This window comes from Micromys minutus (genome assembly GCF_963924665.1).
Source record: "Micromys minutus genome assembly, chromosome: 17".
Lineage (NCBI taxonomy): Eukaryota > Metazoa > Chordata > Mammalia > Rodentia > Muridae > Micromys > Micromys minutus.
The window spans coordinates 26,904,366-26,923,073 of record NC_137952.1 but is presented as its reverse complement, the minus strand read 5'-3'; the positions used below and the strand labels follow the sequence as shown (position 1 = coordinate 26,923,073).

The following is an 18,708-nucleotide window of genomic DNA, read 5'->3' as shown; positions in this document are numbered from 1 at the left end:
GTTATTTGGGTAATGTCTGACCTCTGCAACACAAAACTTAATACAATAAAAACAACACCTCAGGAAAGATATAGTAAATCAGCCTGGCATTCTTAATTTTAGGCTAAAGGATACAATGCAGTAACCTGAATTTAGGCTTTCTTTAGGGTTCACACCGCTGAGCATAACTACCCAGCAGGGAAGGCTGTTATGGAAACCCTGTTTTGTAATATTCAGTTGCACTAGAATATTTCCATCAAATAACACATCCACTGCACAGAACAAATTTGCTTAAGTGAAGTCTTAGCAGTTAAAAGAACAAACATGCACTGAAGGGCTGTTAGTCTAGCATGCTGCATGTAAGACTCCTTAACCAAAAAATAAATTTAAAATTATGTGACAGGTCAGGCATACAGTTTGCACCTTACTTACAGAGAAAAAGCATGTGCAAAAACGTCCATTCCCACTTACAGATCCTCAGGCATTTTCCCATTCTTGAGAAGTGAAAGAGTACTCAGATTTTTCCAGGTTTCTCATGAAGACATTAGACTGTCCCACACCTGTTATTTCATACCTCTCCTCCAAACACCAAAGAAACCTGTTATTAATATACTATAGAAGAAATATACAGTTCAGATCAGACATGTTTCTGCTGCCAGAAAGCTGATAAAGTCTGTGAACAGTCCTCTTCATGAGCCACATAGCATTTCGAAGCTCATCAGAGGAAAGAAACCCTAATGATTCAGTCTTTGGCATCTCCCACTCCATCTGCATTAATGGCAAACATAGCTTCAGCTTCAGGAAGACAGGGGGAGTCGTAGATTTTGCAGATTCGGGTCTCCCCTCTTCCTTTCCTCAGGTACAGCCTGACCCAAACACACAAAAACACCAAGTTATAAATAATTCTATTCTATAATAGCACTAATTGCTCCAGACATATGCAATTTCCTAAAAGGATTTTAGGATAGTTTTTAATATATTTAGTGTACCTCCAAAATGGAAGAATCTATTTCTGTCATGACTCCCTTATTGAAAAGCTCTATGAAACAAACATTTTATAATTAGGGAGGCATATCAACTATTCATATATCTTTTTTCAAAACTGAGAGGTTTTAGTTACATGTTAGGGGTTTGAATCTGTGTGTGGGTAGTGCCTGTCAGAGACCCAAGTTCTCGGATGTCCTAGAACTGGAGTTGTAAGGGTTGAGAATCCCAGTGAGCATACTGGGAACAAAACTCAGTTTTCTATCTACAACAGTGGTGTATGCTTGCAACCACTGAGCCATCTCTCCAGCTGCAAAGCCAACACTTATATCAACCAAAGCATAACAAACTCAGCTCAGCGAGGCTTCCTAAGCGTTGGTACTTAGCACTTTAGCAGGGTTAGAGCAAGTGTTTTATCTTTACATCATTGTATGACATCCATTTTGCCATCCCTTACCTGGTGGTTGATGCATGAGCGATGATGTTTCCTCCAATGGGTTTTTTGGGGTCTGCAGCAAACATAGCTGCTCCATCTACTTGGGCTACCACCTGGTTGGTGATGACCACCGCTACACCGAACTGATGAGGGAAAGAATGTCAGTTTTGTGACCACAGACAGACCAAGAACCTTAATGCTCACAACAAAGAAATGTACAACTAAGGTTCATCTTTGATAATACAAAGTACTAATGTCCTCAGAAAGCTCCTGGAATTTGGAGCCACTGAAAGCAAGCATTTCTCATCTCTTTCCTATAGCTCACCTCATCAGCAAGTCGAAGCAGCATCCTTAGAAATCTGGCCAAATGCATTTGCCTGGCTGAAAGTTCTCCCCGACCTGAGTAGTCTGTTCTGTAAAGGGCAGTAGCACTGTCTACAATAAGCAGTGCATACCTATAAGAAACAAGACTTGTCAATCTTTTCTTCCTTAAACCCTATATTTTTTTATAACTTATGTGCATTTGTGTTTTTGTCTGCATTCACAGCTGTGTGAGGGTGTCAGATACCGACAGTTGTAAGCTGCCATGTAGATGTTGGGAAGTGAACCCCCGTCCTCTGGAAGAGCAGTCAGTGCTCTTAAATATTCTCTAGGCCATTAACGATCCCTCCCACCCCCAGACAGGGTTTCTCTGTGTAGCTTTGACTGTCCTAGAATTCTGATATCCACCTGCTTCTGTTTCTGAGTGCTGGGATCAAAGTTGTGCCCAACCACTATCTTACTCCACCCCGAGTTTTTACATGGATTGTGTATTTTCCACTTTTCATCTTTTGAGACTGGGACTTGCTACTTATCTAACCCAGACTTGTCATAAAACTTATGATCCTTTTGCCTCAGTTTCCCCAGGATAAAACATAAGTAACTGACACTGACTTCCTAGTACGTGTGTAACACACACACACTTTTTCTTAAAACGTTTAATCTGATGCATGGTGGATCATGGTGACTTTTGGTGGATAGTTTCTGTTTTGGTTTTGGCAGACGTGACCAAAAGTATCTCTGGAGTTTTTGTTTTTCATTATACTTGAGACTAAACACAGGGCCTCAGGCATTATAGGAAAGAATTTTTCACTAGTGATGTGACTGATATCATAAAGTGTCAAAATAAGAACTGAAGGGGCAGAGACGATGATATAGTGGGTAAGGTACTTGCTGTATAATTGGGAGGGTTTGAGTTTGAATCCCTCGAACCCATGTAAAGCTCGTCAAGGTGGCATGTGCCTGTAATCCCGGAGCTTCTGTGGTGTAGACGACAAGCCTGTCAGCCTGGTTTCACAACAGTGACCAATGACGAGATGCCGTCTAAAACAAGGTGGAGAGTGAGAACTGATGCCCACACTTGTCCTCTAACCTGCACATGTGAGCAGCTTCAGATGCATGCCCACGCTCGCACATGAATGTGTGTACACATAACTACAAACACATCACCCACAAAATACATGTACAGAGTATTATTTAAAGAAAGGAACTTGGAGGTAGAGGGATGGCTCAGCTGTTAAAAATACTTTCTGCTCTTTCACAGAACCCAAGAGTGTTTCCCAGTACCCATACTGGGTAGCTCATAACCACCTCTACCTCCAGCTCCAGGGAATCTGACACCCTGTTCTAACCCATATAGATACCTTGACACATGAGGCATACATTCACAGAAACACACATAAAAGTAAAATTCTTTAATTAAAACAAAAATCATCACTACATTAAAAAACAAAAACAAAAAAACCCAACCAAACAAAACCCCCTACTTCTGGGCATGGTGGTGCATGCCTTTAATGCCAGTACTTGGGAAGGCAGAGGCAGAAGGATCTCTTTGAGCTTGATGAAAGTTTGGTCTAAGACAGCCGAGACTAGATATAGAGACACTATTTGAAAAACAAAATCAACCTTTAAAATGTGAATCCCTCTATTTCTATTCAAACTACCATCCAAATCAAGGAAAGGGCCGCAGGCACACTTCTGGCGTCTTACTGAGTACATACCTGGATTCTACCATCATGGCTGACGCTTGGTAAAGGAGTTGGGTCTGGTGGTCAGTGTTGAACCCTCGAGCGTATGCTACGTTATCTAGGACATCACTGCCAGAGAGGCCATATCTAGAAAAGAGATTTTCAGGTTGTAGACAATCCGCAGTCAGGTGAAAAATTAATACCTAATATTTCTATCACCCACAAAGATAAGTAGCAGCATTCCTACTGGTTTTAAGACCCACAAATATGATTCCTGTCCTATTAGAGACATAGGCAAGCCAGAGATGACAGCAACAACTATTTTAAACTAAAAGTGAGACCTAAGGATAAATCAAATTTATTCTTTGAGGCCTCTTAACTACGAGAAACTTTCAAGTCAGAAAAGTCAAGAATTACAGAGTTACCATAAACAAAAGTTAACAAACCATTCAAAGATTGTGTTAAATGAATGACACCTTAGTATTTCTTATGCCTCAGTGATTATTTTCTTTTGCATTTAAAAAGAACAAACTATGTATTTCCCATTTTCATAGTATGATCTGTATTTTCTCAACTCTGTAACTGCCACCTAAGACATAAATGCAAGACAGCTGAAGTAAGGCGCTCTCTCTTTCTGTCTACATTCTCTTTGTCTCTTGCTATGTTGTCACCCTGGCTGTCCTCGAACTCAGACACTTGCCTGGCCATGTCTGGAAGGGTAGAATTAAAGGTGTATTTCAATATGGCAGGCCCAACAATTTCATTCTTATTGAACATGTAACAGGAAGGATCCCTCTTGAAGGCAGTAAGTTTGATCTATTCACCTGAGGACTTAACCAAATGGCTGTTGTAAAATTTTCTGAGATTTGGGGGGGAAAGAGGGCAGCACAAGTAATACCTATGTTTTCTAGGCTAAACCCAAATTCCTGGGCTATAGTAATCTGAAGACACCCACAGTAGCTGGTTAACAAGAGCCTAGAAACCACTTTGCCACCTTCCCCTCACATCTAAAATAGATCTGATTCCTTCCTTTTGTACTTCCAAAATTTGGCTAGAGTAGAACAAGTGGAAACAAAATTTTCTTTGCCATATGCCCAACCCATTTTTGAGACAGGGTCTCACCGTGTTCAAGGCCTCTAAAATACCATACAAGTTTAAGTCATACATCTTGCTGGCATTAAGGGGTTTCTTCACCAAGAGAAAAGGCTTTCCAGAAGTTTTCACATGAGTCTACACTTTTTTTTTTAACTAGTTCTTTCTTGAACCGAGACTGAGACACGGAGGTGAAGGACTGACAGAGCAGACCGCAGGGAGAAACATGGCAGAGAAACCCAGCATTCCTGTCTCTAAGTGCTTGTGGGGGGCCGCTGCCCTCCCCTTACAAGGCTTTAAACAACTTTCCAGTGTGTTTTCTATACTAATCAACTGAACACTGTTGTTTTTATCCACGCCCCAGTGAGAAACAGGTGCAGTCACTTCTGACCCAAGCAATGCTGTTTGTTCACAGTTGTTCTTTTATGTTAGGACTGACACAGTAGTTTAGTAGGTAAAAGCTTCTGTCTCTTGACACGAGTAACTCTCCCCACACAGTTCCAGTACTGAGAATTGAACTTAGGGTTTCATGTATAATAGACAAGTACTTTACCACTGTACTATACGTAGCTGCATATCTATGTTTAAGGCATAATACCTGCAATAACTACTGTAGTTTTATAGTAAGTTTTCATTAAGGACTTGTGCTGGAGAGATGGCTCAATGGTTTAAGAATGGTGGCTGCACTTCCAGAGGTCCTAGGTCTGATTCTCAACACTCATACATCAACTTACAACTATGATAGTCACCACAATTCCAGTCTAATACCCAGTGCCCTTTTCTGGCCTCTAAAAGCACCAGGCACATACTCGGGTGAACAGACACATGCAGGCAATGCCCCCCTCCACACAAATAAATAATAAATAGATAAATAAATGGAGCTCTACATTTTTCTACATGAATCTTGAGTTTATCAATTTGTAAAAAAAAAATTGCTAGAATTTTGAGGTGTTTTATAGATTTTTAACAATCTCAATTTCTGTGATGTACTCTTGAATAGTAAAAGATACTGGTGATTGCTGCCCTTGCAGAGGACCTGGGCTTACTTTCCAGCATTCACAATGTCTCACAACCATTTATGATTTCAGTTCCAGAAGATCTGATTTCTCTTCTGGCCTCCAAATACAATCTTTACACTCGGTACAGTCATACTCATATACATATATACATAAAGTAAAAAAAAATCTTGATTATGCAATCACCATACCTTCCCAGTGAACTGATGTTTTAATGATAAATGTTCTTCCTGGGCAAGTGAGATGGCTCAGAAGATAAGGACTCTCCACATCAAACCTGAGCTCAATCCCTGGAACCTCCACGGTCAACGGAGGAATTGACCTCTTGACCACCACGTGTACCACCATGAACCAGCATGCCCATTCCAAGTCACACATACAAATATAACAAGTTTATCCTCACTAGGTGGTGGTGACACACGCCTTTATTCCCAACACCCAGAAGGCAAAGAAAGGTGGATTTCTGTGGGCTCTAGGCCAGCCAGGGCTACACGGAGAAACCTAATCTCGAAAACCAAAAAAAAATTTTTCTTTCTCAGCTTTAGTAGTATTTGGTGTGGGGGGGCTGCTGCAGTCTTTTAATTTCTCTCAGGGTTCCTGATTATGTTATGTTTTTCAAGCCTTTTATTTGCAACCTGCCTTTAAAGTGTTTCTTTGGAAGACATATATAGTTGGATCTTGCTTTTTATTCCACCTGAGATATTTATAGATTACAGAATAAACAATGTTTCCCATTAAAGATTATTGTTCTCGACCACACACACACGCAACTGGCGTGTAGTGTAATGAGACACATTTCTGGCAAGTTAGACAACTCTAGTGACAGGGTAAACATATTCAAGTTCCATGACCCACCTCTCAGCTACTGCGAGCAGCCGCTCCGGCCTAAAGGTGCCCTCGGTGTCAATGTACATGGCCTTCCCTTCACCTCCACCACGGTCAATGGGGAGCTGGGGGGAAAAAAACAGTAGGAACACCCACTCTTCTGATACAGTTGCCACGTTCCCCATGATACATCTAATTTCCTTCACTCCAAATAGGAGTCAAAACACTTTAGCCCCGAAAACATATATATATATATATAACATATATTATAATCTCAAAAAAGTATAATATTAAAAAAAAAAAAAAAAAAAACCCTTTAAAATAATGAACTTGGGATGGCAGCTCACATCTAGGAGGCAGAGGCATCTCCAAGAGTTTGAAGCCAGTTTGGACCACATAATAAGATCCAGGACAGCCTGGGTCTTATTGTATGAGGCCAGAGATGAAGAGCACTGGCTGTTCTTCTAGAGGAACTGAATTCAATTCCCAGTACCCACATGGCAGTTCACAACCATCTGTAACCTCAGTTCCAGGGGACCTGATATCTTCATACAGACAAACAATCTGGCAAAACACATAAAAACAAACAAGTAATTTAAAAGAGAGAAGAAACCAGCAGGGCTGATAAGGATGGCTCAGTGGTTCAAAGTACTGCCTGTACTTCCAAAAGACCCAGGTTTCACTCCCAGGACGTATCTGGTGACTCACAACCCTGTAACTTTAAACCCAATATACTACTCTGGCTTTCATGAGCACTAGACATATATATATATATATATATATATATATACACACACACACACATATATATATATATACACATGCTAGACATAAAAAAATACAAGTTAGTAACAGACACAGCACACGATGTTGGTGTTTTGTCAGAGTTGGATTGCTTTGAAACAGTCCAAACTATGAGAGAAAGCTGCATGCTAAGACCAATCAGTTCAAAGGTCAACCATTTGACAACTGGCAATGATGGCTCATCTTTCTAATGTCAGTATGAAGAGGACCAGGATTCAAGGTCAGCTATGTAGTAAATTTGAGGCCAACATGAGACATCGCCTCAAAACAAACCCCTCCACTCCTCAGTATGGCAGCTCTAAGACACTGCAATCCCGGCACCACCAGAAGCAGAGAAGGATTACTTCAGCATGCTGAGCTTTGCAGCAACCACAGAAAACCCAGCGAGTTCCAGGTTCAAGGAAAGACTGTCTCAAAGGAGTAAGGTGGGGATGTAGGCGTGATGATGTTAGCAGGTGGTGGCTGGCTTTAGTGGTGCTTTGACAGAGTTCACTATGTAGCTATGCTCATTTCAAACTCATCATCTCCCGAGTGCTAGGATTACAGGTGAGCACCATAATGCTTGGCTAGGCTAGAAGTTTTCCAGAAATATTTAGTGCTGTGATTTATCTCTATTTTATAGAGATATAAGTTATTTTATCACTTTTACTATTTTAATATGCTATAGTATAAATTCTTCAGACATTTATTTATTCTTGGACACATGTGAAATGTTCTAGAACTTAAATTACTAGAGATCTAATGCACTGAAGTTTCATTTCATTAAGTTGGGAAAATCTGAACAATGATAACAGATAATGTTGAATTTAAGTAGTGATCTAACACCCTTCCTGTATTCTGGTTCTAGCTCTTAGACTACTAACAGCAGCTGTTAGACTATTAATAAATTAGCATTCTTTGGGGGAAAAAGTAACAACGATCTATAGCTGTTGAGCACCTCAGAGTGTTATTGCTGGGCAAGAATTCATTCTATTAGTATTTAAAGAATTAGCATTGTATGCAGGGTTGCCATAGAAACAATAGATATTTATACTGTACCAAACATCTATTCTACATGAATCTGTCAAAAAGAAATGGGGAGCAGGCTAGAGAGGTGGATAAGAGTGCTTGTTATACAATCTTGAAGACCTGAATTTGTTTCTCAGGATTAATTTAACAAGCCAGGTATAATCTCAAAGGAATCTGCAATCCTAGTGCTATGAAAAATAGAGACAGAATGATAACCCAGTCTTGCTGACTGCCAGTGTAGCCAAAAGGGACGAGATGTAAGTCCAGGGAGAGACCCTGCCTTACAGAAACAAAGCGGAGAGTAATAGAGGACGAGACTTGGTACCTTCAGGTCTTTAAGCATGCACTTTAAGGCATATGCCCTTCACACACACACACACACACTCACACTCACACACACACACACACACACACACACACACACACGTGCCACATACACAAAGTAAAAAGTTATAGAGAAAACATTTCTATTTAAACAGACCAGACACAGTGATTAATGAATCAGTCAGGTTATTATTGTTACACATATTTTTTTTGAGACATAAAGTATAGACTGTGTGGCTAGAGAGGTGGCTTATCAGTTAAGTGCACACTGGCTACTCTTCCAGAGACTGGGGTTTCATTCCCAGCAACCACATGGAAGCTCATAACTACTGTTAATTCCAGCTCAGGGTAATGGTGGTGGCACCAGGCACGAACACAGTACATAGACATTCATGGAAGCAATTCACCTACACATACACAAACACAGACCAATGAAAGAAGGGCAGGGGAAGAAGATGTGGTAGGAAATATTTTGAATCAGTCATTTGGAAGGTTTCTATGGTGTGGAATGGTTTTCAGTAGGAATTTACCTCTGACTAGCTATGGAATTCTAGAGAAAGTACCTTTTATGTCCATCTCTAACAGATGCTTGCAGGTATCATGAGTCAACCAATACTTGCTGATCTGATTAGCCCTAACCAACAACTCACCTGGCATGTTACAGCCAACGTATGACATATCTGTGTCTTCCCAGTTCGGAATTCTCCAAACATCTCTGTGATAGATCCAGTCTCAATCCCACCTATGAAATTGAAAAGAGTATCACATAAAATAACTGTTTAGAAACTACAATCATGGAAATGATTCTTAGAGCACATTAATGTTCCATAATTTAAAACTCCCATTTCAATAACCAGCAATTTATTAATTTTTTTCCTTCTCTTTTTGGCTAGGCTTACTAGTGCACACCTATAAGCCACCTATGTGGGAAGATGAAGCAGAAAGTTATAAGGTTCAAAACCCGTCTGGCCAACATAGGATGTTTAAGACCAGTCTGCACAATATAGTGAGACACTGGGTCTGGGTATGTAGCTCAATGGTAGAATGCTATTTAGATAAAAGGCCTAGATTCAACTTCCAATACTGTCAAAAAACTAAAAACAATAAAAGTCACCACTTCAGCCCTTAGTATGTCCACATCTCTCCATATACATTCATTTAGTGTTGCTATAGTTTTTAGGCAACTTTATTGTATGTATAGCTTCAAGTAATTGCTACCATAATGAAGTTACAGAACTCAACCAAGAAAAGCCAACAAGAGGCTTCAGCAGTTTTTTGTTTTTTTTTTAAAGATTTATTTATTTATTTTGTGTATGTGGGTACACTGTAGCTGTCTTCAGACACACCAGAAGTGGGCATCAGATCCCATTACAGATGGTTATGAGCCACCATGTGGTTGCTGGGAATTGAACTCAGGTCCTCTGGAAGAGCAGTCAGTGCTCTTAACCGCTGAGCCATCTCTCCAGTCCCTTCAGCAGTTTTAATACAACCCAGTATTTACTATTTTCTGTGAATCTCCTTGTCCAATGTACTTAAATGTATCATTCATGCAGTTCTAAAAGCTTAGGAGATATGAAGACTTATCATCTTCATCTTGAAGAAAACAGGCATAGGCACATTAAATAATTGTCACTAGGAACATTATTTATACCATTAATCCAATAAGTAAATATTAGAAATGAGAATTCTTTTATTTTTTTATGAGACAGGTTTTACGTAGTTCAGCCTCAAACTCACGCCATAGCTGAAAATAACATTAAACATCTAACACCTTTCCCTTCACATCCCAAGAAGGAAGAAAGTAAAGAGAAAAACAGCAAGAACCAAACTTAAAACCTTTCAACAATGAGGACAACTACGTTTTCAAAAGCTTAAAACCACTCAGACAAGGCGGCGCTGTCTTTAATTCCCGAAGAGAAGCAGTGGGAACTCCGAGTTCCAGGCTGGCTGGCACTACACAGTAAACAAACAGATAACCAAATAAATAAGAACTAATATGTGCTACACTCTGACTAATATTTAAACAAGTTTTGTAGCAGGAAGCAGAGGACACGAGTCTCTGGACTCAACCCCTTCCCACATACTTTTTCTGATTTAAAATTTACTATTGTCCTGTGTGTATGACATGGGTGAGCTCGGGAAGGCATGTGCCACAGCTTCACAGACAGAGGAAAACTCATGCTTTATCTCCTTCAACTGTGGGTCCCAGGGATTGAATTCAGGGCATCAGGGTTGTAGGACAACCATTTGCTGTAACCAGTCATCAAAATTTTCAATCTTGTATTAAAATTAAATAATAGACAAATAAATAATAAAATATATATAATACTTATTTTTTTAAACAAAAGAAACTAATTCTTTATGTATATATATAAATATATATAAAACAGCTACAAAGCAAGATACTTTTTCAACAAAACAAAGCCAATTTAATTTATAGGCAATTTTAATACTTTATAAATCAGAGCCAGAATAACTAACTAATGCCTATAATCTCAAATCTTGGCACTTGGAGTATAGGTGCAAGTTTAAATATAACATTAGCTCTTGAATCAATTCCTAAAGTCACTAAAAATAATTAAAAAATAAAAATGACTTATTTAAAAAATGTTACATTTGTAGAATGTTGCAAAAATATATATACAAGGAAGCTCTGGGTACACTTCACCTAGCTTCCTCAAATATTACCATCTTTCTCAACTGTAATGAAGTATCTATGAGAAGCTGACATTTCTATAATCCAGTATATATTCAGTTCAGCCCAAATCTCAGATCTGTTGACACAAGCTAGAGAAACAAAAACGAAACAAAAAACTCCAATTCCCTCAAAACAAACAAAGATCTAAACTAGAAGCCTTACAGAAGTAAACCTAAGGAATCACCTGGTCAAGGCCTGAAAGAAATCTGCTGTTCACACATCTCTATGTAGTACTCTCCCCTAAGATGAATTCTTCAGTAATAACCTGGTTTTGTTCTGACCCACCAGCCGTGTTAATTAGTCAGGGTTTATAAAACAGGAAAAGAGATTATTCTACCTTGAAGCAGTTTGTCAAGCTCTTTAGAGCCAGTAGTAATCTGTATGATTTCTGACCGGCGCTGGTGAAATTCAGTTGCAGTGGTGAAACCCATCGGAACTAATTTTGCTGCCTCAGTCTAGGAAAAATAAGTCAAGTTAAACTAGTAATGTAACACAGGTAAAGAAGCCACTATCTGCAAAAGTTGGGACTCAGAATGCTTTAGACTGTAATTTTTATATATTTGGGGTACTTGGGTAGACTAACAGTTGAATATCCTTCACTGAAAATTCCTAATATCCCCAAATCTGAACCATCTTGAGTGTGATGTTTTTGATAAAAAAATTTCAGACTTCTGTGCATTCCACCTGTTATTTTTTCAGTGGAGATGCTCCAACCTACATGTGTTGTGAGACAAGCCCAGGAACACAACAGGAAAACACTTCTGTGCTAGTTATGACAGGAGTGTACCACCACAGGAGCTTAACAATTATGTCTTCATACCTACTTCCTTCCTGTTGGTCATCCCTTCACAATCTCCTGCCTTGTAAAACCAGGGTGTCATCCACAGCTTTTCTCTTTATTGTTTATTTTCCAAGTATATACAAATAACATTTATACCTTACCTTAGCAACAAAAACTACACTTTAGGTTGAAAAAAAAAATCAGTCTTAATAAAATGGGACAATAAAACTCAACATCTGGGGGTCTGGAGAGATGGCTTGGAGGTGAAAAGCACTGGCTGCTCTTGCAGAGGACTCACGTGGAGGCTTACCACTGTCCATAACTCCAGTTCTAGGGGACCCAGTGCCATTTTCTGGCTTCCACAGGCACCAGGCATGCACACGGTGCACTTAAATACACGCAAGCAAAATACTCATACATATAAAAGTAAATACATTTTAGCAGCTGGAGAGTGGTTAAGAGTTCTTGCAGAGCACCCAGGTTCATTTCCCAGAACCCACACGGCGACTCACTATTTCCTAAAACTCCAGTGCCAGGGATCCACCACCTTCTCCTGAGACAGGGTCTCACTCAATTAAGTTGGCCAACTTGGCCTACATGAACTCACTTTGAAGAACAGACTAGCTTCCAACTTCTTGTCAAAGACCCCATAATAGTTCGAACTACAGGCTTGTACCTTACAACGTAGCATCAACATTCTTCTAAAATGTTTTAGTGGCTGCATTTAGTTGTATATAGTATAAACCTATTTTGAGAGCTGGAAGAAGCGGGTTAAGAACACCTGCTGCTATCCGCAAACCAAAGTCTGATACCCAGCACCCACACGGTGGCTAACACACACCTATAAATCCAGTTCCAGAGGATCTGCCACCCTCTCCTAGCTTCTGAAGGCAAGTATGTGGTGCACATACCAAAACAGCATATGCACAATAATTTTAAATTTATCTCTGAGGTGACATCACATTTAAGATGACTAGGTGCACAACCTTACCATGGGGTGGTAGGAACGTGTTTTTGGTAGTATTTATAACAAATCCCACAATACTGCAATTATCCACAGGAAATCAGGACTTAAGATAAAAACTGTCAACAGTCACTTCTGGAATGGAAACCAGGTGACAAGAGAAAGAAAGAGGGCTAAGGACCGGTCACTATACACCGCCATGCACTAATTAGTCTCACTAATGCCTCTGCCCTCTCCACCATCAGGAGGTACACTTACCAGAATTTTGTCAGCTTTGGCTTCACTAATTCCCTTAATATTTATTAGTTCCTTCTTTGGTGCATAAGCAACAGCCTCCACCGTATGGTAACCTGCTTCTTCTAATTTCTTCACATCATTGGCATTTATGCCACATTGCTGTAAGAAAGCAATGAATAAAGTTAGGTCTCTTGTCTAACATGGACATTACATTCAGAGAGGTGCTTGAAGATCACTAATATATACAAAACCCCTAAAAAGTTTGACTACATATGAATTATTAAATAACAAAAAAATAATGCATATGCTTGGAAAGCAGAGGCAGGTGGAGGTCTGAGTTTGGGGCTAGCCTGGTCTATAGAGTGAGCTCCAAGACAGCCAGGGTTGTTACCCAAAAAACTCGTGTCTCAACAAAACCAAAACCTGTTAGTGGCTTTCTAATAAGTGTGTCACAATTTTCCTCTTAACTCGGCTAGATCCCAAATAATTAAGACTGGACTATATTTTTATTTACCAATCTGTAAGGACACAATAACTGAGCAATTATTGCTGTTTTTATCTTCTATGCAAATCTGGCTACTTCCAAGTCAAAATCTCTGAGATACTTGCATTCTACAGCTTTCCCTGCTCTAGTCTTTTTCTCATGGTGTCTCCTGGACTGTCTCCCACGGCTAATTCCTACCTCCTCTCTCTGCTGCCCTCTCCCCTGGGAGGAAGTCCAGCTCCATTTTCTCTCCTGCTCAGTCAAGGGCTGATTGGCTTTATTGACCAAAGAATAAATAAATGGGAGCAATGCTCACACATCATTGAGGCAGGAGATAGATTGAGGACTGCAATCAGATATGGGGGTCCAGAAATCAGCATTTTACATAATTACAGAGTGTCATTATGTCTACAAAAAAAAACTAACACCAAATCATCAACTTCTTCATCACCAAAAATAAAAGTTTTGGGCTGGAGAGACAGTGAGATATAGTGTTTACTATTACCCTAAGAGGCCTGAGACTCACTAGCCAGCAGCCTAGGGTAATCAGTGAGCTTGGGGGGGGGAGGGGAGGCGGGCGGCGGTGGCCGGAGAGATGGCTCAGTGGTTAAGAGCACTGACTGCTCTTCCAGAGGTCCTGAGTTCAATTCCCAGCAACCACATGGTGGCTCACAACCATCTGTAATGAGATCTGATGCCATCTTCTGGTGTGTCTGAAGACAGCTACAGTGTACTTACATATAATAATAATAATAATAATAATAATAATAATAATAATAATAATAATAATAATAATAATAATAAAAAGAATCAGTGAGCACCAGACCAAAAGCTATGACACCAGAACAACCAGAAATAGATCAAAGAAGGGGACTGACTGGGAAGAGAAAGGGAGTTAGTAAAAGAGGGTAAGTGAAGGTGACGGGTGACAATCAAGATACATCATAAACAACTTAACATATACGACCCCCTCCCCCCCCACACACAAAAGGAGGCCATGGGAAATGGGCATGATTTTTGGGCTAGCCTGGGTTCCCAGCACCCACGTGGTGCTCATGACTGCCTTTATCTCCAGTTCCAGGAGGATCTGAAGCTTATTTTTGACCTCACTGAGCACTAGGCACAGAGGCAATGTACGCATTCATGAAAGCCAAACACTTACATACAAAAAATAATAAATCTAAAAATTAAAAAACAAAACACAATACACAATATGACAGGTAATGCTGGTTATATGCCTATAATCACACTCAGGAGGTAAATTTAGGATTAGGAATCAAGGTTATCCTCATCTACACAGTGAATTCAAGGCCGTGCCCAAGTGATCAAATGTCCTTCAACACCCCACCAACTTAGCTACAGGCAAAACCAATGAAGGCGTTTTCTCAGTTGAGGTCTACTCTTCCCAGATGACTCAAGGCAAGTTGTTTAAAATTAACCAGCACTCTGGCCTTGAATACAGAAGAGCCCCAGGTTCAAAGCCTAGGACTACTAAAAAGCAAAACCAAAAGCATTAAAACATTATGGAAAAACAAAACAAAACAAAACAAAAAACAAAACATTATGGGGATGGGGCCTGTAGAGGTAGCTCAGTGGTCGAGAGCATTTGTTGTTCTTGCAAGATCCATGTGGCAGCTGTTAACTCCAGTGCCAGGGAATCCCATGCCCTCTGACCTCTGCAAACACAAGGTATTCATATGCTGGATATATACACACATGCAGGCAAAACACTCATACATATTGTCTTAGGGTTACTATTGCTGTGATAAACACCATGACCAAAGTAACTTGGGGAGGAAAAGGTTTATTTGGCTTACACTTCCACATCACTGCTTATCGCTGAAGAAAGTCAGGACAGGAGGGAGCATAAACAGGGACAAGAACTTGGAGGCAGGAGCTGATACTGAGGCTGGAGAAATGCTGCTGACTGGCTTGCTGTCCATGGCTGGCCCAGCCTTTCTTATTGAACTCAGAACCACTAGTCCAGGGGTGGCCAACATACAAAGGACTGGGCCCTCCCACATCATCACTAATTAAGAAAATGCCCACAGGCTTACCTGAAGTCTGCTCTTATATCTCAACTAAGACTCTCTCTTCTCATATGATTATAGCTTGTATCAAGCTAACATAAAACTACCCAGCACACATATTAATACATAAAAATATATGAATCTAGGCCAGGGGTAGATTCCAGCAGGGGAGGCAGAGGCATGTAGATCTGTATGAGTTAGAGACGAGCCTACTCTACATAGTGAGTTCTAGGTCAGCCAAGGTCACACAGTAAGACCGGATGTCCAAAAAAAAAAAAAAAAAAAATCTCAAGAGGACCAGGCAGGAGGATCTCTGTGGGTTAAAGGCCACCTTGCCCTATATAGTCAGTGAGCACCAGGATAGCAAGGGTTATGTAGAGACTGTCTAAATAAATAAATAAATAATAAAAGGAGAGAAAACCTAACAAGATGAATTAAATAACCTAGAGACAACAACCGGTAAGAGACAATATAATAGGAACTAAATTATTTACCCAGCACCATTTCCTTAAAGAAACTTTCATTTCAATATATTTAAACAAATATATTAAACTTTGACTTGCAGAACTAGCCCCAGTACCTTTAAAAGTCCTATTTAAAAAGTTACTGGGTAGAAAAGTTATATCATCTTCCTGTTAAAAAATGAATACATTTTAAACAAAACAAAACATTATGAAGGCTGGAGAGATGGCTCAGCAGTTAAGAGTGCTTGCTGCTGTTGTAGAGAACTGGAATTCAGTTCCCAGAACCCAATTCTGGTGACTCACAACCACCTAACTCCAGTTCCAATAGATTTGACATCCTCTCCTGGCCTCTTTCAGTACCCACCCATTTGGACTTAGATGAATACACACAAATGATCTCTCCCCCTCCCCAATTTAGTTATTTTTATGTACATGAGTACACTGTCACTGTCTTCAGACACACCAGTAGAGGGCACCAGATTCCATTACAGGTGGTTATGAGCCACCATGTGGTTGCTGGGAATTTAACTCAGGACCTCTGGGAAAAGCAGTCTGTGCTCTTAATCTCTCCAGGCCCTTCACAAATAAACTCTATGAAGAAGTCATGACCAAGAATTTCAATGAAGGTGGAAGGAGAAAAGCAGTGCCATTGAGTTTGTGAGAGGGTCTCATGCAGCCCAAACTTGTAAGGAGCAAAGGATGACCTGGGACTCCTGATTCTTTTTGCTCCATTTTGGAAGCAAGCGCCACCAAGTTCAGTTTATTTAAGAGTTTCCAGAGTCTTGAAGTTCAGGCAGACTGAAAATTATACAAACCAAGACAGAAGATCAAGGTATGTCCTCCCACAGGGTCCTCTGTGTAGCACGCAGAAATACTGTACAAATTTAGTACCTGCTAGTGTCTCGTGTATGTGGTACATGTGCATGTGTTCATGTGTGTATAAGTTTGTGTGTACATGCATGGAGGCCAGGGGTGTCTGCCTTAGTCATTTTTAATCCTATTTTGGGAGACAGGGTCTCTTACTATACCTGATTCTCATTGCTAGGTTGGCTCACCAAAAAGCCCCAGTGATCCTCAGATTACAGGCATTTGTCACTCTGACTAGATTCTATGGGTGCTGGAAATCCAAATGGAGGTCTTCACTGTTTGCATGGCAAGGGCTTTACCCACAGAGCCATCTCCCCAAGCCTCTTGTTTGTTCTGTTGCTGCTACCTTTTTGTGGCTTCTTTATTTGAGGCAGGTTTCACTGTGCAACCCTTGTTGTCCTGGAACTTGCTATGTAGACCAGGCTGGCCTCCAAAAGAATTCTCCTGCCTAGCCTTCCAACTCCTAGAATTACAGGTGTGAGCCACCATACCCAACTAATGCTTCATATTCTTTTTAAAAAATATTTATTTATTTATTTTATGTAGACACACCAGAGGAGGGCATCAGACCACATTGTAGATGGTGAGACACCATGTGGTTGCCAGGAATTGAACTCAGGACCTTTGGAAGAGCAGTCGGTGCTCTTAAGCCATCTCTCCAGCCCTCATGCTTCATATTCTTAATGTTGAGTCCTAAAATAGAGGTGGGTATTACATCTTAACAACCCACTCCCTTCAGCCTGCCTAATGACAGCCTAGGCCAGTGGAGAGAGGCTGATCCCCTTTCCTACATGCATTCCTGGGTTACAACACTAATTTCCCATTAGTATTTTTATACTTAGTAAAAGTAGCACAAAGATTCCACTATGGGATCCTAGGCCTTAGTTTCTAAAGTTCAGCTCTAGGAAAACCAGACATTCTTAGCAACAATCCTATGCTTTTCTGTAGAAACCTTGACAACTTCCTGAAACCCCAGTTTAATTTCTGTAACAGTCAATTTGTTCCATTAAGTAGAAGAGTATATTACAGCACAGTAAGTAAATACTTAGCAATTATGAACATACCTCTAACCGTGAAATAGGTTGTGGACCAAAGCTTTCTTCTTCCACTGAAGTATCTGCATTTGCTTCAAGCTGCATTTGCATAGCCATTACTAAAAAATACACAGGCATCAGTATGAGTGAACATGAGAGAAATATTCTGGGGTAACGAAGAACTGCAGCTGGCCCTCCCTATCCACAGGTTAAGACCAGAGGATCCAGGTTCAGTTCTCAGTACCCACATGGAAATTCATGTTTATAACTTCAGTTCTAGAAGATTCAGCACCCTCTTCTGCTCATGCAGGCACTGGGCAGGAGTGTTATGCTTAAAGGCATAGAGACAAGACTTAGAAGCACATATACATAACAATAAGCTTAAACAAACAAACAAACCAACAACCCAGGCATATCTAACCTTCAGCAGTGTGCTGCATGCTGCCAAGGATCACTCATTCAAAATAAATTTAAAAAAATATCTTTTTTAAACAAGGCAGCAAGTTCTAAGCTTTCCTATACTACAAGGTGAGTAAAATTCCAAAATACAGAATATTTCCTGGAATAGAGGGATTCTTGAACTAGATACATAAAGCAGCCTAATAGTGAATTTCCAGCCTTGAAATATAGAAGAAGCCTGTGGTACGGTCCTTGTCTAGCATATGAAAAAGAGGC

The 18,708-nt window shown here is 40.2% G+C and overlaps 1 protein-coding gene across 2 annotated transcripts; it reads right to left on the bottom strand.

Annotated features, from left to right (window-relative positions):
- Positions 1 to 715: 715 nt before the first annotated feature.
- Positions 716 to 18,150, bottom strand: RAD51 (RAD51 recombinase; the record flags this gene model as incomplete). 2 transcript variants are annotated; one of them, XM_080931160.1, is made up of 9 exons in its annotated part: positions 716 to 845; positions 1,421 to 1,542; positions 1,725 to 1,854; positions 3,439 to 3,552; positions 6,369 to 6,463; positions 9,125 to 9,216; positions 11,510 to 11,627; positions 13,176 to 13,313; positions 18,064 to 18,150. In XM_080931160.1, the coding sequence occupies 9 exons, from the start codon at positions 18,148 to 18,150 to the stop codon at positions 722 to 724; spliced, it is 1,020 nt and encodes a 339-aa protein (XP_080787286.1). The 2 variants fall into 2 exon arrangements, with proteins under 2 accessions (XP_080787286.1, XP_080787287.1); XM_080931161.1 differs by lacking the exon at positions 1,421 to 1,542 and having other exon boundaries at positions 777 to 845.
- Positions 18,151 to 18,708: the final 558 nt, after the last annotated feature.